This window comes from Pongo abelii, chromosome 8 (assembly GCF_028885655.2).
Source record: "Pongo abelii isolate AG06213 chromosome 8, NHGRI_mPonAbe1-v2.0_pri, whole genome shotgun sequence".
Classification (NCBI taxonomy): Eukaryota; Metazoa; Chordata; class Mammalia; order Primates; family Hominidae; genus Pongo; species Pongo abelii.
In genome coordinates, this window is record NC_071993.2 from 35,010,861 (window position 1) to 35,034,536 (window position 23,676).

At 36.3% G+C, this 23,676-nt stretch overlaps 1 protein-coding gene across 34 annotated transcripts in view; it reads right to left on the bottom strand.

Moving 5' to 3' along the window:
- Positions 1 to 23,676, bottom strand: part of PARD3 (par-3 family cell polarity regulator) — a 713,016-nt gene that overhangs the window by 278,665 nt on the left and 410,675 nt on the right. For all 34 annotated transcript variants that reach the window (XM_024253533.3, XM_063727279.1, XM_024253534.3 and 31 more), the window contains 2 exons: positions 15,998 to 16,089; positions 13,505 to 13,588 (listed from right to left, as the gene is read on the bottom strand). In XM_024253533.3, coding sequence (XP_024109301.2) covers positions 13,505 to 13,588; positions 15,998 to 16,089 — 176 coding nt within the window. The remainder of the gene's footprint in view (positions 1 to 13,504; positions 13,589 to 15,997; positions 16,090 to 23,676) is intronic.

Sequence of the window (23,676 nt, forward strand, 5' to 3'; positions counted from 1 at the left end):
GATTACAGGCGTGAGCCACCGCACCCGGCCTGACTGCTGTTAATTACTTGATGGCTGGCATAAATTTTGTATCATGATATTAAAATTTTTATATGAATTTATTCTTTTTACTTCCAAAATTTGTATTTTCTTTCAAAATCCTAATAAAGAGACAAAAATGCCTAGACAGGCACTAAAATTGAGAATCCAGTATAAATTAAAATTGAAGACACCCTAATTTTCAAATAATGTCTATATGATTTCCAAGAGAGTTACAACTTGCAGTCATCTGTGTATGTTTTCCAGTAGAAATATACCAAAATAGATAGCTGCTACTTCTATACTTTTCCAGTAATTGTTTTATCTGTTCTATGGGCATTTATCATATTCTTCTGTTATATACATACCTTATCTCTATTAGTGCATTGTAAGCTCCTAGCAGACAGAGAACATAAGATTCGGCAGTTCAAGCACTGAACTAGTAGTAAGGTCTTGATAAATGACAACTGAATGAAGGCATGATTGAGATTAGCTGAGGCAAACAAGTCTATTTCTATAAGCTTTTTGCAAAATAGGATACAAGTGAACAGAATTAGATTCAGATCCTTTCTTCTTGAAAGTATCATTTCTACTAAAGATACGACGAAACCGAAATAAATTAAACTCAGACAAAAGTCCTATTTCACTTGTTATTTTGCAGTTTAACATTTTTACGATATTTATAAGGTCACTGATTAATTTCATTCCAATTTTTATTAATAAATATAATAAGGTGGCATTATACTAGAGTCAAGCCTATCAGCTTGCAAGAATTGTAATTTTAGCAGTTGAGAATCAGCACCTACTAGTGTATGAGTCTAAAAATATTAGTGACTAGTAAAAACAATATTATGTAGGTAATATTTAGTTACTTATTATCATTTATTGCAGTTATATAAAGACATAAAATTATCTCAACTCAAAGGTAAGAATAAAGCACACTGATTTACCTTCAGGAGCAACTTAACTCTTAGTTCATATTTAGGAGAAAGAGATTCCATAATATACCAAACCAAAAATTAAGTTATTGTTTAAATGTGATCATGTCCATAATTTATCTCCCTAGGATTCCCTATTGTTTGTTTCTATCTGCAACTGAACAAAGTGTTCTATCATAGGAATCAAAGGAATTACTGGCCGGACACAGTGGTTCACGCCTGTAATCCCAGCACTTTGGAAGGCCGAGGCGGGCAGATCACCTGAGGTCGGGAGTTCAAGACCAGCCTGACCAATATGGAGAAACCCCCTCTCTACTAAAAGTATAAAATTAGCTTGGCATGGTGGCAGGCACCTGTAATCCCAGCTACTTGGGAGGCTGAGGCAGGAGAATCGTTTGAACCCAGGAGGCAGAGGTTGCGGTGAGCCGAGATCGCACCATTGCACTCCAGCCTGGGCAACGCGAAACTCCGTCCAAAAAAAAAAAAGGAATTATTAAGATATATCTATGATTCCGATGAATGAAGAAGATTAATACAAGAAATTAAATTAAATCACAGTTATTGGTACCACTAGAATATGCAGAAGATATCTGACCACTTCACTTTCAGAGAACATCTTGAAGGAAACGATGTCTCAGTCACCCACAGGTAATCATAACAGAACCACATGTGAGGTGCCACAGCTGTAGTTAAAAGACACCACTATAAACCAAACACACTTTGGAATGTGTATGCTTTCAGTCCTTGCAATAAAAATATGCCCTACCAAGACTCACTCCAGTTAATGAGTTTTTAATTGGTGAAATCATAAGCGATTTCTCAATATGACTACAATATTACTCCAATATAAGTGACTAACAATTAGTATGTTTTTATGTATTATATTTTGTGTAATCTAAAATAGTCCATAGAAAATTTTTACAAAAAAAAATATATAAAGTGTCTTCAATGGAAATTACTTAGCAGTTAATTAGCACTGATCATTTATTTAAATTTATAAAACTATCTTGGATACATCCTTTCAGTATTTATGACAACTTAAAACAGTGCAACTTATAAATCCTTTCACTTTAATTTTTTTTGAGACAGAATCTTGCTCTGTCACCCAGGCTGGAGGTATACTGGGCTCAATCACAGCTCCCTGCAAGCTCAAACCCCTGGGCTCAAGCAATCCTCCTGCCTCAGCCTCCTGAGTAGCTGGGATTAGAGGTGTGTGCCACGACCCCTGGCTAGTTTCTTTGTTTGTTTTGTAGAGTTGGGTTCTTACTATGTTGCCCAGGCTGGTCTTGAACTCCTGGACTTGGCCTCCCAAAAGTATTTGGATTACAGGCTTGAGCCACTGTGCCTGCTGAAATCTGCTCTTTAATTCTAGAAGTAACATCAATAATTTTTTTCAGATAAGTAGATGAACAGATTTATATTCATCTCATAATTTTTCTGTTTTAAACCTATGTGTTTTTTTCTGGTAATCATTCTAGACTAATAATCCAAAGTAGAAAAGCATGTAATGTTCTATTTCTTGAATGGTTGTCTTTCTAAATAAGTCCTCATCAATGGCCAAATGCATTAGTAATCCTAACATACAGTAGAAGTTCTACAAATCATAAATACACCACACACGTACAGAAAATATAATGGAAATTTATTAACTGAGGCTTCAGCAACCAACATTGTTATAAGTCATGAACACCTCAGATTCCTTTCACTCAGTACTAGAGACCTGATGGGGGGCTGGGAGTTAGAGGGAGGAAGAAGACTGCAGAAGAGAAAGAACATCACCCTGACTGACACAGCAAGAGATCAGGGAATCAAGGGAACAGACTGAATTAAGGTGAAGTTAGTAGCCTGCTGATTTCTAAGTACTTAACCACACTATTAGAATCATTCTCTCAAAAAGAATGGATTAATTTAAAAGGAAAGTGGTACAATCTGCAAAATTATCTCATTTACTCCACTAGGTGAAAATGATTGCAAAGGAATGGGAATGAACTATCAAAAGAAAAAAAAGTCACAAGAAAATCGAACTGATAACAGCTAGACTGAGAATGAAAAGAACCTCTGAAGGAAATCAAAAGTAGTAAGAAGAGACACTTTCCTGAAAAATGTGTGCTCGCAAGCAGATGCATTTCCATAGCCCTCATCTGCAACTTAAAGCTATATCAAACAATATAATTAAAAACAAATTTTAGGGATATATTTTGTAAACTCAACTAGAAATCAGAATTTGTTCTAAAGTAATAAAGAACCAACTGCCTATGGTATGGCTGCTGCAACAGTTTTATTAGAGAAAGTAATCAAAGCAAATGAAGTTCTAAACATTTTGGCACGTCAGCGTGCTGGTAGAGAGAACAGTGTTCCCTCTTGGCAGCTAATACCAGAATTTCTTATTGGGGCAACCATGTTCCATCCTAAGAAGAAATCACTTTGCAAAAAATAAAAGAGGTAGGTGTCAGGAAAGGAGGCATTGGAGTAAGCTCTATTTGGGGAATGGTTCCAAGAGCAGAACAACCCCAGATTGGTTATGCTAGGACAAAAGACATAAGAGAAAAGAGTTGGGCATTTATTAGTAGGGTGGCGCAGATTTAAAAAGAAATGACTATAGGGTTTAGGGTTATGTGAAACAGAACCTCCTCTACCTTCCTTATGAATCTAAGGTAAACCCTACTTGGCTTTATGCTTTTCAAGCAAATGGATTTTTCCTGATGGAGCTGAAACATCCCCAAATCTATTCCTCTTCTAGTTTCCTATATTTTCTTCAAAATTTGAAAAGAAGAAAACACTACATCCGCTGCATACAAATATCACTTCTGAATAATTTTCCTAATACAAAAGTATGTTACACGCATATTTCTTTCAAGACTTCATCGTTTTTGAACAATGTTTCTTAAAAAAAAAAAAAGACAAGCAAGGGTACAGTAGCACAAAGCGAGCCATTGAAATGCTGCATCTTTGTACATGATTTTGGATGCATAATTAGAATGTAACTACTTAGATTATACTAAGGATTGCACCACTACATTTTTACAAGGTTCATTAGCCTAATTATACACTTAATTAAAACAAACGCAGTCACACATGTTAACATTTTCAATTCTAAGTATAAATTACAACCAATGATAAAACTGAAAATAAGTAACAAATGTTTTATTGACATCCAAATTGGCTGAGTAAGTCTGAGTTTTGCGTTGATAATGTAAACTACCACAACTGCCACCCAGCTGTATGGAAATGATTATAATTCATCTTAATAAAGGCTGACACAGTATAAACATCACAACGGTAGGGAAGGCAGAATATGAGTGGGCAGAATAGGGTCTCATCAACAAGAACCGCTCAGCTCCCTGAGTACAGCCCATGGGGGGCCAGCAACTACCTACATGAGCCCAGAAAGTACTGCCACTGAAAGCATGAACACCGAAAGGAGAAAGTTTAAAGGAATGCCAAGTTAAAACTTTAAATCTTAATTTTTTTTTTTAGAAAAACTTCAATGAATGAGATAAATCAGGCCAAAAAGGTAAATAAAAATGGAGAATTCCTTTAGATTAGAGCAGAAATCACAGATGTCATATTGCTATATATAAAGAGACATGATTCATGTAAGAGTAAACTGCAACTTTTTGCTCTAAAACCAATGCGTATATTACAGTTCTTTATTATAACAAATGAGTCTGCAGCTGAGAATGCACAATTGAAAACTTTCAGACAAAAGACTATTGATTCAGCAAATAAAGTTAAATTGCGTTTTTTTCAAAAGTAATTAAATTAAAATTGAGTACTCAAAGTTCAAGAGCATATTTATTCTCAGCTAGTTCGTGAAGTTCAAATTGACTGTAATTCTTCATTAGCATATGTACCCAATTAACTAAACAAATGTGTATTGGGATTCTCAATTTTACGATATAATAGTAAATTTTCTCCCAGATTCATGATGTAAGAGGAAAATGATCACTTTCTCGATTGGGTAGACTAACCACTACCTACCTAGACAACCAGAATACCAAGCACCACTGGAGGGAATTTCAAGGCACATAACAAAAGATAAATTGAGTATAAAATCTCTTCTCATGATTTGATCATTCTTATTAGCTGCCACTGCCAAGGACCTTGCTAAATGATTTACATACATTTTCTTATTTAAACCATACAAAAGTCATGATTCCTATCCTTCATATGTAAGGAGTAGGGCTAAGTGAGGCTAACTTGCCCAAGGCCACACTGAGCGAGGTATCCTTACCCAGTCCTGACAATCCCCGTGCCAATAAAACGAGGACAACATAAGGTCAAAGTCAGTCACTGACTGACACAGAGAAGTAATACAAAATTCCCAACTCCAAATCTGGGGAAAATAAATTGTGTTTTCAATACATAATAGAGCAAAAAATGATAAAGAATATCTTAGATTAACAAAAGGGTATAACAAACAATATAATTTTTTTGTGTGTGTGTACACATTTAGTTTTATTGTAACAAAGCAACTTATACACTTTTAACGTTTAAAACTGAGCATCATCTTTCCTTTCCAGCGAAACAAAAAGAAAATTTAAAAATAAACAGGAACAAAATTACAATAGAGAATGTCAATTCCAAATAAGATCCTACAGGTTCTGCTGATTCCCCCATTGAGTGGCAGGGCTCAAGTCATCATTAGGAGAAAATTTATTTTAAAAGTGTCATCTTAAACTGCAAGGATGTCTGTCAAATATCACAATTAAACATGCCAAAGGAGAGGCCATGTTGTCAAAATGCCCACTTAACCCACTCAAACATCTCAAACCCACCCTTTGCTGACCTTCTATAACCTCATTTTTTTTTTAGTTTTTTTTTCTTTTTTTAAATAAGAGAAAGTAGACAGATACATGTTGGTATATGCTAACTGTCCATATTCACAGAGAGACACAGTGTACCCTCTGAGCCTAATATACAGAGAAAGGAGGAAAAAAGCTAGAATTCTATGCACTACTACACAGGGGCCTAGCACCCTCCAGCTTCCAGCAGAGCTAAGGGAGCAGGTTTTTCTTTTTTCCCCACAGAGCTCGGTGGTGTTGATTCCATACAGTTTTTGTTCAGACAGGAAGAGATAAAAATGACAAATAATATAATTATAATCATGTAAATCTTAGTTGAGGGGAGAGTGAAGCTCAGATTCTGCTGAATTAAATGGATGAGTACGGTATGTCTCAAGACCATCCAAAGATGTTTGACTACTAGTCTTGTAGACAGAGAAACATCAGTTTATATTTGAGGGGGAAATTATTCAAGACATGAATGCAGGATGTAAAAAACAAACTTTTATATTTCAGTGATTTTCTGAATATAGATTAATTACAAAATACAATCTGCATATAGATTATTTTAATCATCTTCTAATTAATCTATATTCAGGATTAAACAGAATGCAAATAATAATACTTATGAAATACATATTTTCCAACAGGGTCACTTTTATTTCAACTCAAAAACGCAAAACATTAAAAATATTCTCTTAGTGGCCAGGAGTGATGGCTCACACCTGTAATCCCAGCAGTTTGAGAGGCTGAGGTGGGAGGATCACTTGAGCCTGGAGATCCTGCCACCGTACTCCAGCCTGGGTGACAGAGTGAGACCCTGTCTCAAAAAATATAAAGAAAGAAAGTAAAAAAAAGAATAAATCAATTTTAAAAATAAAAAACATTCTCTTAGAGATGTGATTTCATTTTTCACCTTCATGATGGAATTTATGGACAATAATGTAACTAAGCAAATAAATAAAGAGGGGAAAAGTCATAAAAATAAACTTTAACACAGAAATTGAAGAAGCTTTTTCCAAAGGATGTTGACACTTCACCTGATATTCTGAATACTGTATTGAAGATAAACAGATGAAAAAAATTATTTGGGATAAAAATCAAAGTTAATCAGACAAATCAAATGATGGCAAATCTGTAAAAAGTAAGTTGAGAATAAATTAATAAATAAGATATCTGCCAACATGAGTCAGTAGCAGAAAGCCAGACCCACACCCAGAGTCCCTTCATTTCCCTCACCACCATCTTCACAGGGCCTGATTTTCTAACTGTGAAACTTTAGATTTTTCCTTAAGTCTTATGATTGACAAGTAGATATTAAGAAGGATTGTTCTGTGAGTACATACTGTGAGTAATGAGAGTACATTCTGTGAGTAATGAGAGTACGGTAAATGGGCTTATATGGTTTTTTTCAACTTCCCTTCTTCCTGAGACTCAAGGACATGCACTGCTGGGAATTAATATGTAGTTACAACAAGAGGCTTTCTTATCAAACAGTAAGTGGAAATCAAAATCCTGTACACTCTTGTCCCCCAAAGATATGAATAAAAAACAGAGGTGAAGAAGTTTTAGACATGAAAAATACTAGAATGTAAAACCATCATGGCAGCCATTTTTATTTGTTTGGTTCCCTAGGGCAAGGGCTGACAACTGCAGCCTATGAGTCAATTCAGCCAGCAATCTGTTTTTGTAAATGAAGCTTTGTTTATATCTTGTCAATGGTTGCTTTCATGCTACAACGGCAGATTTTCTGAGCCATGATGCCTAAAATACTGATTATCTGACCCTTTACAGAAAGTTTGCAAATCTTTGATCTGAGATATCAAAGGCACCAAAAATGCTAACTAGTAGATACTAGATCTTAAAAAAAATAAAAATAAAAGTGTATATAAACACCAACATACAATTACTATTTTCACAAGGAAAAGTAATGTGAAACAAATTTAAGTGCCACAGACTTAAGAATAAAGGTAGATGTAAATAAGTGAGAAATGTCCATTATAGAAAAGATCCGGGCCAGGCAAGGTGGCTCATGCCCGTAATCCATGCACTTTGGGAGGACAAAGCTGGCAGATCACTTGAGCCCAAGAGTTTGAGACGAGACTGGGCAACATAGGGAAACCCCATGTCCACAAAAAATATAAAAAATTAGCCGGGCATGGAGGCACTTGCCTGTAGTCCCAGCTGCTTGGGAGGCTGAGGTGGAAAAATCACCTAAGCCCGGCAGGTTGAGGCTGCAGTTGAGCCACTACTCTCCAGCACAGGCAACAGAGTGAGAAGCTGTCTCAAAAGGAGAAAAAAAGATCCAGAGAAGAAAACCTTAGGCCGGGTACAGCCGCTTACACCTGTAATCCCAGCACTATGGGAGGCCAGGGTAGCAGGATCACTTGAGGCCAGGAGTTTGAGACCAGCCTAGGCAATAAATCGAGACCCAGTTTCTACTTAATTAATTAATTTAAAATGTTTTAGCCATAATTGTTTTCCATAGGGGAAAAGAGTTAAGAGTATCTACTTTAAGTTAGACTATGAAGCCCAAGTAAGAATAGTAGTATTTTTTTTTTTTTTTTTTTTTTTTGAGATAGAGTCTTGCTCTGTCACCCGGGCTAGAGTGCAGTGGCGTGATTTCGGCCCAATGCAACCTCCGCCTCCTGGGTTCAAGCAATTCTCCTGCCTCAGCCTTCTGAATGGCTGGGATTACAGGCGCGCACCACCACGCCCAGCTAATTTTTATATTTTTAGTTGAGACGGGGCTTCACCATGTTGGCCAGGATGGACTCGATCTCTTGACTTCATGATCTGCCTGCCTCAGCCTCCCAAAGTGCTGGGACTAAGGTGTGAGCCACCGTGCCCGGCCTATGCCTCAGCCTCCAGAGTAGGTGGGACTACAGGTACCCATCACCACACCTGGCTAATGTTTGTATTTTTAGTATACATAGGGTTTCACCATGTTGGCCAGACTGGTCTGGTACTCCTGACCTCAGGTGATCTGCCCACCTTGGCCTCCCAAAGGTCTGGGATTACAGGCATGAGCCACCATGCCCGGCCTTATTTTGTTTTTGTTTAAGACAGGCTCTCACTCTGCCATGCCAAGCTGGAGTACAGTGGCATGATCATGGCTCACTGTAGCCCCAAACTCCCAGATTCAAGTGATCCTCCCACCTCAGCCTCCCAAGTGACTGGGACCATAGGTATGTGCCAGCACACTCGGCAATTTTTGTATTTTTTGCAGAGACAAGGTTTTGCCATGTTGCCAAGACTGGACTTGAACTCCTGGCTTCAAGTGATCCTTCCACTTCAGCCTCCAAAAGTACTGGGATTACACACATGAGCCATCATGTCCAGCATCAAACACAAAATCTTATCATTTCATGGGTCCAGTCCTTATTTTAGCACACAATTTTATATGTTGCTTTTTATATACTTAACATTATATCACAATCATATATCTATTTCATGAGAAAGTGTCAGAAATACTTCTTAACACCATCCAGGCCAGGATGTATCATTACCGTTTCTTTGTTAATATAGTAACACCATACCTAATATGGATAGTCATGGGTTCATTTGCTCCTGTGCTGATTATGCTTCACTAAGCAGTACCTATGGTCCTGTAGACCAATACCTACAACCAGGTTCTAGAAATATTAAAAAAGAAAAAAAAAAAAAAAAAAAAGCAAGGTTCTTCTGCCAAAGGTAATCACAATTATTTGGCATAACCTTTCTGAAAACAGTGGCATTTGTGGTTTAAATAAAGAGATTATGTTTCCTATTTGTTTTTCAGACAGAGTCTCACTCTGTCACCTAGGCTGGAGTGCAGTGGCGTGATCTCGGCTCACTGCAACCTCTGTCTCCTGGGTTCAAGCAATTCTTGTGCCTCAGCCTCCCATGTAGCTGGGATTACAGGTACCTGCCACAATGCCCGGCTAATTTTTGTATTTTTCGTAGAGATGGGGTTTCACCATGTTGGCCAGGCTGGTCTTGAACTCTTGACCTGAAGTGCTCCGCCCGCCTAGACCTCCCAAAGTGCTAGGATTACAGGCGTGAGCCACTGCGTCCAGCCGATGGTTCTCATTTAAATCAGGAGGAAATGAAATGATATGGATGAAATAAAAATTGATTCCAAAGTAATGAAACATTTTAGGTAAATGTTTTTCTACTAAGAAAATAATTTTAAAAAAGGAATCACTGAAGTAATGAAACTGTGAATGAATAGTTATAGATGAGGATCAGTTGACTTTATTTTTGAATAACATATACAAGGAAATAACTCAAGAAAAACATCATCATGGGGAAGATAATATTGTCTCTCTACCTATTTGTCTCTATTTCTAAATATCAGCAGGTAGTCAACTAAGGCAAGGGTTGGAGGATGAGCTAATTGTCATTAATGCCCCTGATTGAAAAACATTCAACCTAGTCTAGAAAATAGCTTTGAAAGTAAGCAGTGCAAGACTCTTATTTTAAAAAACTTAAGCCAGCCGTGGTGGCTCACGCCTGTAATCCCAGCACTTTGGGAGGCTGAGGCGGGCGGATCACTTGAGATCAAGCGTTCCAGATCAACCTGGCCAACGTGGTGAAACCCTGTCTCTGCTAAAAATTCAAAAACTAGACAGGCATGGTAGCACATGCCTGTAGTCCCAGCTTCTAGGAAGGCTGATGCAGGAGAATTGCTTGAACCTGGGAAGCGGAGGTTGCAGTGAGCCAGGATCTCCAGCCTGTGTGACAGAGTGAGACTCCATCTCAAAAAAAAACAAAAAACAAACACAAAAAACCAACAACAACAACAAAAACTTCATCACACATCAGGCCACAATAAGATCTAAATGGCTGTAAAAATCTAGCATTAACTTCACAAGCTTACATTACTATTTTCCTTAATGACATTTGATATTTGAGGTGGTCTGGGTTGTGTTCCTTCTCTTCAAAATATACAATTGGTATTCTGCATTATTCGTTAGACGCTTTGACTTTGAAAATCTAAATGAGAAAGCAATACTGACATGTATTTGTCACTTTTATAAAAGTAAGTATTCAGTAACTGTTATTCAATTAGTTATTCTCCAAAATTGAGAAGGCCCAAGAATGACTGGAATTTTATATAAGGGAAGTTATCTTGGAAATTTCTACTTATCTATCATGAATATATATTATTGTATTCCTACTAGATATATGTGCAATTTCTTAATTTCACTTAATTTCTTCCTTCCTGCTACACTACATTGCTTAATTTACTCTTGCACAAGCCACCCTGAAGTTGACACAGCTACCTTTACAAGCTATCACCACATTTAAAATCATCTTCCACAACAAGCCATTTTCAGTTACCTAATTCAGACCATTCTTCCCCTATCAGCTCACAGAGCACCTATTATATAACTATATCAACATTTATCACATAATTATAATTGTGTGATTTCTTGGCTATCACTCCATCTAGACTGCAAATCTCTGGAGGAAGAACATATTCCGTTCATCTTTGTTTCCTGGCACCTAACACAGGGATTGTCACAAGAGAAATGCTTGGAAAGGTTTCTTATGAAGTAACAGGAATCCATTTCTGAGCATTTCTGAGAATGAGGAAGGTGGGGATCTCTGGGTTCTTGGAGATTTGTATCTGTCAATCTGAACAGACCACCTACTTTTTCTCTCCCATTGTTAACCCAACTGTGAGGAACCATGACTATCAATTCCACAAGGAAGCTTAACCATGTAACACAGGTATTGGAGAATCACAAACTATTTCTGTTATGCTTCCATATGAAAATTGGTGATGCCTAAAAAGAGGTTATAAAGAATATGTTTTTCTTAAATCTCTTTGTCTCTGTGAAAATCTCTGTGCACGACTTTCTTCATTAAGTGCCAAACTAACAGGGCTTAAAAATGACTCAGCTATAAAAGAACTTCTAGTTCTGCAAAGACATATTTGTTTTCTTGAATCTGTTTGGTGTATCAAAACTAAATGCCATGGTAACCAGAAACTCTGGTGGATTTTGTGAAATGCCTTCCTTTGACTTAATCTAGATAGTAAGTTTATTTTTCCATCTTACTCTCCATTTGCTTTAGGCTTTTCATCTGTTCACTTTACCCTAATATCCTTTCACAGTGAGGTAGAAAATACGCAATAAACGACAGAAAATATAGTAACATGTAATTGAAATGCTGGCTCAAAGCTGGTACAGACACAATTAAATCTCATTTGTGATGAGTTATGTTTCACGGGCATTTTAAGGCATATGCATATTGGGAAGCTATAATCCATGCATTTTACCTTATCTTTCTTTTCCCACTCAGGAAAGAAATGAAAACAAAATTTAACTTTTGAGGTAATTTAGAACTCAATTTCTTACACGAAATAAAGGCAAGGCCATGTCGAAAATAATATTGTTTAACTATAAGTTATTTCAAGAAATTTTAATGCTTCTCTAAAGTTAAAAAAAAAAAAGACTTTTAAAGAGAATTAAAAAGTAAAAGCAGCCACAACTCTGTGAAGATAACACCACTCGAAAATTCCAGGTGAATTTTATACCTTGTTATGTAACACTATCATTCAAGCCTCATTCATATTCCAGCAGAGTTCTAAGTCAAGTTTCAGCTTTAGAACATTGCATGAACCATGAGAGATGAAATCTGAACTCACCACAGTTACTTACACGTAACAAGAAAGTACTACCATTGTTCAATACTCATTTTAAAAAATAAAATGCTTAGTTTAATCCCACACATCTATCTTTTACAACACCCTAGATGCCTGTAATTACTTGACAACAGTTTAAACTATGTTCTACGGTCTCAGTCACTGCTATAAGTCTACCCTCCAACTTCCCCACTTTTTCTCACCATGTAAAGAAAGTTAAAATAAAAAGAAAAAAAAATAAGGTGATAACAATAAAAGAAATAAGTTAAAAATTAAAAAGCCAAAATAGTTCATAAATATATTTTCCCAGGTAATCATTAGAGAGCAAGTAAGAGAAGATGCAATGAAATTAAACAAGTTAAACATGCACAAGTTCAGACTCATGGAAAAGGATGCAGTGCACCTCACTTGTCTATGACAGAGGTCTGCCAAGCCTTTGTTGGAAAATCAATTCATACTATTTGAATACATTAAAACCAAAAATATCACAACAGTCCTTTCACACACAAAAAGGAACAGAATCAAGGAAACGGATATAACATTTGAAGTTTTTAAGGATGCATGTTCTGTAAAGTAATGAAGTTGAGATTAACAAACAGTACAACATTTTTAGACTCTGAATGTTCAGAAATCTATGGCTTGACTAATTTTTTAAAATTTCATATTAAAGGTTTTTAACAATAAAAAAACTCATGAAATTGAAGAACTAAATAAACACAAATTTAAGCTTAAATCAAATTTAAGTCATCTAGATAATTTTTATTGCATTAAGCTTTCCCAAAGAAACTGCTTTTAAGCTCTCCTTAACGTTGCAAATCCATCTGGAGTTCTGACTTGAAAGTCCATCATCAATTTACAGCAAAGTAAAATGTTTGCTTGAGTGTGATGAACAATAAATGTATTAGGATAATTCAAATGCAGTTTCTTCACGTTCCTCCAAAACCTCTCTTCATCAGGCTAAGTGCTTTCTGTGATTATGACATATATATAGGAATGAAGGAGCAGTTGCCTCCCAATGAGAATGTTTCCTATTAAGCATATGCTAAGTCAACACCACTCTCTATCTGAGCATAAATGAAGATAAAACACTCTACATTATGATTCAATTAAAAACCTCCAAGATACGTTACCTGCCGCCTCGAGCACTGAAAGGCACTACATGGATTCCCAGAGGCCCTCCATCGTTGGGGACTTCTACGAGCTTTACCATATCACTGTGAGACAACGATGAATGAGGGAGCATGAACGTGTACTGTAAACAAACCAAAACCAAAACAAAACAAAACAAAAAACTGCAACAACACAGACACACAATAAACAACAAAAGAGAACAGAACAAAAATCCCACCAAGTGCACAGGCATATATATACATATTCTGGAATATAAGCATGGTGATGAAGGCAACATTAAACACTACATACCTGAACACTAGTCTGATGGCATGGAGGGAGAGCAATCATCAGAGATAACTACATTAAAATGACACAGAACATTTCTCTTGGACCGACCCTATTCTTCTGTGTAATACAAGTTTATGTCTTTCAAGTCAAATCTTTAGACTTACACTGAAACTCTTCCATCCCAACACTTATGTCGAGGACTCTAAAGATTAACTGAATAAAGATGTTGCAGCTACCAAGGACTCTAAAGATTAACTGAATAAAGATAGTGCAGCTACAGAACACTTTCTAATTTACAAAGTGCTCTTTTATATGTCACATCATTAATCCTTCCAACAATCCAATGAGACCAAAGTTTTCACTCCTGTAAGTGACAGTCCAAGGGAGATCACCATTGTCCTTACTGCTCACTACTTCATGACAATTCAAAGTCACTATTTCCTAAACCGCTATAAGAGTGCTGCAAGTACAGCTTACAAAACTCCTTTCTCAAAGCCAACAGGCATCTACTACAAATCAAATAATTTTCATAAAATTGCTCGTAATTAATTTTCTTTTTAGAAAGGGAGTCTTGCTATGTTGCTCAGGCTGGCCTAGAACTCTTGGGCTCAAGCAATCTTCTCGCCTCAGTATTCTGAGTAGCTGGGAAGCTATGAAGCTATTTATATTATATGACATAACATGAAGTTACTTCCATTCCAAAACTATTCTGCATAAGGAACATAACCTTACATAATGTATGGATTTGTCAAGTCTATGAATCTTTACTATTAATAAAATAAAGCCTGAGTTTAATGAAAATTGGTATAGACAATGTAATTCTCTAAACTATTTAAATGAGATTTTGCTTTCTTTGTAGATTTTTTCATATATACATATTACATCAAAGGTCTAAGCAGTATTTACCTAACAACCAATATCTGGAAACAATACTTCAATTAAATATCTATTTTAAGCCAGCTGGAAAACAATCAATTATTACCAATGAAATTTCACAAAGATCACAATATAATTTTATGTGATGGAAAATGCCAATTTTTCAATTATGTTTCCAATATAAAAACCTGAAGTTATCCTACGTACTATGAATGTCCTGCATAAAGACAGGAATATTAAGCAAACCAAAATTGAAAATATGTGCACAGATTTAATTACATGCACTAATTAAGACAACATAAAAATTATGCCATACTGCCAAATGGTTAAATGGATTTTTTATTACTTTTATTTTTTTTTTACCAAATTTCATAAAATTCTATTTTGGATACTGATTATCCCATCTGAACACCTATCTAATCATTGGTTTGTAAGCTAAGAATAGCATAACTTCAATAAACTGATTTCATCCCACAGTCTAAACAGAACTATGGCATGGCAAGTACTTTACTAAATGTAAATACTCAGCGTGTTGGTTGCCATACATTCAAACAGCATCTGATCCTAGTGCCTGCTTAATCTCACTCTCTTGGAAGACCAAGAGAAGACAGAATTAAGTCCATGAATGTCAATGTCTATATCCCCAACTTTTGCCCAAAGTCAAAGAAAAAAATCCAAAATGACTGCCCTCCCTGCTCTAAGCTACCAAGGAAACAAGTCCTGAGAATGCCTACCATTTACACGTCAATATTTAAAATAATCAGAACACTGTGGAACAAATAGGAGATTTTTCTTTGTCCTTTTACACTTAAAATCATTTTCAAGGTCCCTAACCTAGGACCTCCCTTTTTCATTAAATATCTTGAGAGATTCTATTTCTTCAAACAACAATAAATACATACATATACACACACTATAATAATTAATGCTAACATGATCTAACTAGTTTTTCAAGTATGTCCACAAATTTTTTTAATTTAGCAAAGTGAAGAACAAACACATGATCAAAATATTGACACACAAAACAATCTGAAAAGAGTTATGGTGTTTACAGTGTTATTAACATGATAAACATCTTCAATCAAATACTATTTTATATTATAATTTAATAGTATTTGCCAGGGCCTGAAACTCAGGACAGGTACACATGAACTTCCATGCTATACTGCTTACATTACATAATTAACTCAAGAGATGAAAGATGTTCTTTAGAAAAACAAATCAATTCACAGCATGTTTTTAACTAAGCACAAACATTCCTCATGCCATATGCTGTCAGAATACTTGCTGCAATTAATGATGCTACATGTATATTGCAAATTTAGTTGAAACCATCAGTAACTTACTCCAGAGAAAAGTTGGGTATATGCTCCAAACCCGTGTCAGCATGTCCAACAGGTTCAACACGACTGTTATCCTCTTCTGTCCCATCCTCATCCTAGAGGCAGCCAACACAAAGAAAAGTACACTCTGTGTTAGGTTTCTTGCTACAGTGTGAAAGGAAACTGGATAAAATGGGAGTCTAATAGGCATTATGATCTTGGTAACTGTTTCCTCTAAGAAGGATGACCTTTAATGATAGGATCAGTGTGTGTTGTAAAAAGCTAAAATTGAAAACAAGAGTCTCATGAGATAGTGTATCCCAGAAGGTGAATAAGATATACTACTGGGATAAGGAAAGAAAACAAACAAACAAAGAAAAAAACTTATCTTTATGCTAATTTTCTTATCTGGTCATTTTTCATTTCTTTTCATGTATATTTTAGGAAGTAATTATATATCACTCCATTGTTACAATGTATTGATAAACAAATATACATGACATTGGAAATGCATGTCTGAAAACAGCTTCCTACTCAAAACAGTTAAAACAATTATAAACCATAACCATTACCAAAAGCTTCAAAGTCATATTTCTCAGTTCTTGATTCCTACTAACACAGCTTGTCAAAAGGAACATGCAGTGGTATAGCTCCAGATTTTACAGCCTTCATCCCGTAAAATTTCACATAAAGTTACCCTAAGCCAATCAACTGATTATTTAGAGGTATCTGTAAAGGCATTAAGGTCTTAGCCATAATGGACCACTTTCGTTTACTTCTGTGCATGAAGGACCAAACAAAAGGACAAGCAAAAGTAACAAAGTACTCAGCCCCCATCCTCCTATGCTTCCTTTGACAAAGGCAATATTGTGTACAAATTGCTCCAATGTGTTGCAGTAATTCAGTAAGCGTGCTGGTGTTTACACATGTCAGTTTACTGAAGTTATACTATTCTTAGCTTACAAACCAATGATTACATAGGTGTTCAAATGGGATAATCAGTACTCAGAAAGGTGCATGTGGAATAAACGTGGTAGTTCACAAAAATAAATGAAAAGCCACCCAAGAATCTACCTTCATTTATAATCTCAGCCACTGTCTTTTCATTAAAGAGTTCACTATTATTAATAGTTAAAAGTTGGCTTTTCAAAACCATTTGAATAATGATAAAGATACCTGACTGAGATCAATGGACTTACTAGCCAGATTAGAACAGTTAAGAGATCCTCAGATTCTCCAAACACAATGATGGAGACATAGTCTTTGGCACCTAGTAGAAGCTCTGTAAATGTTTTGCTAATTAAAGTAAAATCATGCCTAGGAATCTCTGTGGTAATATGTTCCCCAAATGCAACTAAGTAAAATGTATTTAATCTATTTCTTAGAGGTTTATATGTATAATTTGTGTATACATATAATTTGTTAGGTTGATCTTTTCTATTACATAAATTTGACAATGGTGATTTTATTGTGAACTTTTTTCAACATAATTCATAGGTACACACATTGGGAACTTACTAAGCCACCTACATTAGGACAGGAAGTCCAACAATGAGAACAATTTTATATTTTCAATCATGTTATTTGAGAGACTCACAGTAGAAACGTGTATGCCATCAATAGGAACAACAGATAAGCAAGAGTTACAGGTTCAAGATACAATGTCAAACAGTATATTAAATCATTGAAGAGATACTAAGAGAAGGCAAAGCAGGCAGTAAGGCCCAACTGACATTTCCTTTGCGAATCTATGAGAAATAGAAACTAAAGGCACCAAACTTTTCTGTGAGTCGTAGCTGTGCTCTGTGCTTTGTGGATGGTGGAGCTCTGCATGAAGCCAGGCTATTTGATTGATGATGCTGTGTCTTGAGAGGCTCTAATATGTACTTCTTAGTCATCTATCTCCTTTAAGCACCAGCACATAATACATTTCAAAGGTTAACCAGCATCTTGAACCTGCCTGAGAACTGCACTTGGAATGTAAACACGAACTCCCAAAATTATGCTTTTCCAATGGGAGTGGGTGCAGGAAGGAGAGCAAATGTGATTTGTTTATAAACCAGATGTAGGACACAAAAATAATCTTACACATTACAGATCTCTTTTTCAGGATTCATTAATAATTTAAGGACTACTGAAATGCCACCAAGATGTATCACCACTTGAAACACCTATGTTGCACTATGAAACAGCCACATAAATGAAATGCCCCAAACTACAATGATAAAACAGTCACTGATAATTCACACATTGTTCCCACAGTGGCCATTATCAGGCACCTAAGAGCATGGAGAATATTATTTCATGAAGCTACATACGGTGTCCAGTTTGGATGGCAACATTCACTGCCCTGAGGCTGAGCTGCAGTTGCTGTGGAACCTCAATTTAGATTTTCCCAGTATTTGGATGTGTAAATTATCAGCTCCTATATGGTTTTATTCTGTTGTCTGGTACTTTTTTTTTTAAGCTGTGACTGAATGTAGTTACTTTTAGCAAGACCTATACACTGAATTCCATTATAACTACAGTAAACAAAGCTGTTATTATGTATGTCAAATCAATATTTAAGAACTATACAGTATTGGCCGGGTGAGGTGGCTTACATCTGTAATCCCAGCACTTTCAGAGGCCGAGGTGGGAGGACCACTTGAACCTAGGATTTCAAGACCAGTGGGGGCAACATGGTGAGACCCCGCCTCTATTTTTTTCTTAAAGTAAGAAAAAAATAGAACAATATAGTATCAATTTAAACCGTGCCAAAGAACTTTCAGATAAGACAATACAGCCATTTGTTTTTTTTCTTTTTCCTTTCCCTACTTTCCATTTCACAGCAGAGTACAGACATTAAGAGCTTGGGTTCAAGAGTTAAACAGACCTGGGCGTGAATAGCAATTCTATCATTTGCCAATTTTATAACCTTATGCAAGTTATGTACCTTTCCATGTTTCTATCCCTTCTTCTGTAAAATGTGAACAATAAAAACATCTTCCTTGGCTGGGCTTAGTGGCTCACACCTGTAACCCTAGCACTTTAGAAGGCTGAGGCAGAGAATGGCTTACCACCAGGAGTTCAAGACCAGCCTGGGCAACGTAGCGAGACTCAGTCTCTACAAAAAACCAGGTGAGATAGTGCGCACCTGTAGTCCCAACCACTGGGAAGCCTGAAGCAAGAAGCCTGAACCCAGGAGTTCAAGGCTGCAGTAAGCTATGACCATGCCACTGCACTCCAGCCTGGGCGACAGAGTGAGATCCCAACACACACACACACACACACACACACACACACACACACATATACATACACTTTAAAAACTCTTTCTCTTAGGACTATTGAGAGAATCAGTACGAAAATCCTCCATATCACAAGCATTATATGGTGCCTGACACATAGTAATTACCCAACAAATGGTAATTTTATAAACATTATTGAAGACAGAAATAGATAATATAGAAAACATACCTTGATAAATCTTTTAGGGCAATTATGTACAAATATACGACATTTTAAGAGTATATACATGTATTCATCTATTCATACACTGTGCCTTGCAAAATAATTTAATATGAAACATATTACTCGATCAAATAAAAAACACATTATTTATAATTTAGAAACTTGCTGACACCTGATATTTACTGTGCTTTGCTATATACAAAATATTTTCATTGTAAAATGTCTTTAGGACGAGTAAAGAAACCAAGAAAAAGAAAACTAAATGCTATATACAATCAAGTACGTGGCAAGAAGAAGAAAACTCTATGGGGTGGTGGTTGAAGACATTTTCAGAGAGAAAGTAGATGTAAAAAAAGTAGGAGGGGTCTAGGACTTTCACCCTACCTGAAAGCTATAGCTTCATCAACGCTGGCAGAAGGCAGAAGATTCCTGGGTCACAGACAAAGAACTATTCACGACTCATAGCCACACCGTTAGCCAGAGTATCATCCTTTTATATACAGGTTCCTCAGCTAAGATTCTCACAAGGTGATGTGAAGAGGATCCAGGGACACTGGCACACACAGAAGAATCCTAGGCTTAGGGAACCCGAATCTTTTATACAGACAGGGAGTATCCCTGCTTGCTGCTGTCAGAGGAGATCCCATGCCTATCTTGCTCTACAAACATCCTTGAAAAGATTGTCCACAATGAAGACATCTGTTCTGGTTTTTTTATATATATATATATACCTTCTCCTCTTAGATGAGGCATCTGTACAAAATGCCAAGAGAACCATGAGGAGCTATCTCCAAACTGCAGAGTTTAATCAAAGGATTGACAAATGATGTGGATGATTGCTAGCAGACTAAAACTAGGAATATTATTAACAAATGATCTATGATAACAATGCCTTCTGAATAGTGATATTAAATTCTATTAAAAGTCATATCTTCTACACTGAAAAAAAATTCAGTGTAGAACTACATGCTCAAAAAGATCAAGCATGAAAGATAAAAGAAATTTTGAGACTTGCAAAGAAGATCTTTATTTCCTTCGCATGAACACTTTCTTATATAAAGCTCTTTTTGGATGTGCTCCAGCAAAATCCAGAAAACACAATAAGAAATCAGTCAGAACCCAAAGGAAGTCCTAGAACACGGGAGAAAGGGCAGTTTAAGGAAGCAGAAACCAGGTCAGATAAGAGCAGGAGGATGGAGAGGTCTAGTAAGTACATCTCCATGAGAAAAAAAGAAACTAATAATTGGTCTGATATCGTTCTAAAAGTTCTTTCATTCCTCTTTAGTTTTTCTCTTTTTTTTTGACATGGGGTCTTGCTATGTTGCCCAGTTCTGACCTCAGACTCCTAGGCTCAAACAATCCTCCAGCCTAGGCCTCCCAGAGAGCTGCAACTACAAGTTTGCACCTCCTCCCTGGGCTCAGGTCTGATACTTTTGAATATTTGAAAAATAAAAGGCATCTTGACAGACCTGACACAGAATGCAAAGGGAAAATCAAAAATATATACAGAGAAAACAAAGCAACATGAAAAAAAAAATTGCTCCAGGAGAAAAAAAATCTGTAGAAGAGGAAGTATAATCAGAGTATCCACTTGGTTACGCAATGAGCAATTGTCACATTGCCACGTGCTGTGACACTGGGTATTGACTGAACTTAGACTCTGGATGTAACAGCATTGAGAGGATGGGAACAAGAAACTAGAAGCAGTATAAAAGGAACAACTCTCATCTTCCATATGGCAAGTCAACAGATGTCAGTAACTGGTAATCAGGAAAGAGCAACATAAATATATTATTTAGAAACATGGAAGTAAATATCAGAGCAGACATTTAGGGAGAAAGACGGGAACAGTGGCGCAGAGAGGCTATTCGTTTTTATGATAAGTCTTTTAGCATTATGTCTTTATTTTTGTTCTGAAATGCCTGCCAAGGGGGTGGAGGGGCTTCTCGGGTCTAACTAACATGCAGACTGTCAAGGCCCCCACAGACTGCCTGGCATTGGATTGACAGTGCAGGGTGTAAGGCAGGAGACCCCACTTGCCAGCAAGGCTGTATCATGCCTTGTTTTCCAGAGGAGTGTGCACCCAGCAGTCCTCACAGCTGTGCAGGAGCCATTCTCTTGGGGGTCTCTAGCAGACAGCTCAGGCGTGGTGACTCACATCAGGAGGTTGCAAGAGCTACCACGGCTGAAAAGCCTTATGCCCCAGAGAAGCCAGTGTCTCTTGGAACAAAGCAGTCATAAGCTGCTTCTCAGATATTTATAGTTTTTCAAGTCTTGATACGATTTACCAATCAGTGGTTACTTTTGCCATAAAAAGGCAGTTGACATACTACCTTTATTAGGTTTCCAGAAAAGGAAGGCCAAAAAATAACTAAAGTTTAACGTCTCATGCAGAAATTGGAAAAGAGCCAGGCACGGTAGTGTGCGCCTGTAGTCTCAGCTACTTGGGAGACTGAGACAGGAGGATCACTTGAGCCCACGGAGTTCAAGGCTGCAGTGAGTTATGTTCATACCACTGCACTCCAGCCTGGGCAACAGAGTGAGTCCTTATGCCTCAAAAAAAGAAAAAAAAAATACAAAAACTTAAGCGATCCTACCGCAAAAAAAGTACAGGACTTGTAACTAGAACACTTGAGACTAGAATCCTGCCTCCATCTCTCACCACAGAAAACAGGAACACAAATGTTTACAAAACAAGAAATACAAACCATACTGTCTAATTCAGAGGAACACTATAAAACTTAGTCTAGAAACCAGTCATCTGTATATCTACATTCAAACTCTGAGGTCCAAGAAGTAAATATTTTGGATATTTATCACTTGAAAGAAAAGCCTATATTTATAATTTTAAAAATGTTTTATAAAATCTTAAAGTTATACTTCTCTACTTAAATTTCCTACATATCTATCTTTGATTTTTATGTTTAGAAAGCACAAAAAGAAAATGAAAATTCTCATGGTACAATTTACCATATTTTCTGTCAAGTGTTTTTAAAAAAATTATTCGTAACAGTAAAATATTGTAATCAGTTCAAATATATTGCTAAAAAAACACTCAATTAAATGTTCTTTTTCATACTTTTTAGAATCCCTCCAAGATTTTCCTAACTTAATGAGAGACATGTTAACTATTAGTGAGCTATGGTATCCTAGAGAAAATATTTATTAGGATGTTGACAGAGTGAATTAAAGCACTTTTTCTTTGGATTACATTTGATGAAAAATAATTCCAAAGGGAATCTGTTTCCAAGTCTCCTAGGTATCACAAATAGGATTCCAGAAGGCGTTCGTGTTAATGTCCCAACTACTTGATTAACTGGCCGAATCACCAGGAAAAAGTAATTTCCCATCATATATGGAAAACAATTGAAAACATCTGTAGGAGAGAGGCCTTCACAATTCAAAATGATAAATCTATAGCAACCTTCCAAAGAAATAAAATCAGGAAATGTGTAACACAATTTTAATTCATGATCATTATATTCTGCCAGAATAAAAACATTCATGAAAAAAATGCAAATACTTTTTAGAAAAGACAATATTAGATGATATAATAATATATAGCAAAAATAAGATATTTTAAAATTAAAGCTATTCCCTTGTAGAGGGAAATTAATAGTTGTTAACAGTTTTAGACAAAGTCCAGTTCCTTATAACATAAACTATGCTCTACTGAACAAAGCTCAACATCAAATTATTTAGGATTCTATGAAGAATTATTCAGCGCCTGTGATGTAATTACTGTATATGAGCGTCATCCCCTCAACCAGATTCCTACTATTCTTATCTCAAGCTAGTACTGATCAAATGTAGTATTTAACACAGTCCATGAAATTTCCATTTCCCAGAGAAATGAAATGCCTCCCGTCTTGATACATATACAACATGACTCCATACAACCAAAGGCAAAAGAAGACCAGGTGGTGCTGATTTATGAAAGCTATCTAACCACAGAGAACAACAAAAAGTATGTATCTTTGTACCAGTTCCATGCATAATGGAATCTTAAAATGCAGTTCCAATATGTAAGTCTTCTCATTGATTATTAGAATTCCAGAGCATGGAGGAATCTTCTTGGAAGATATTTAGTCCAACATCCAAAAGTACACTGCAATTTGTCTTCACATTCTTCTTCCATTTTGCCTGTCATCAATGATTCGCACAGGAAGATTTACATATTGACGCTTATTAAGAATCACTGAATCTAATAACTAGTCCCAGCACCTCACCTGCCGTCATCTGCTGCATTC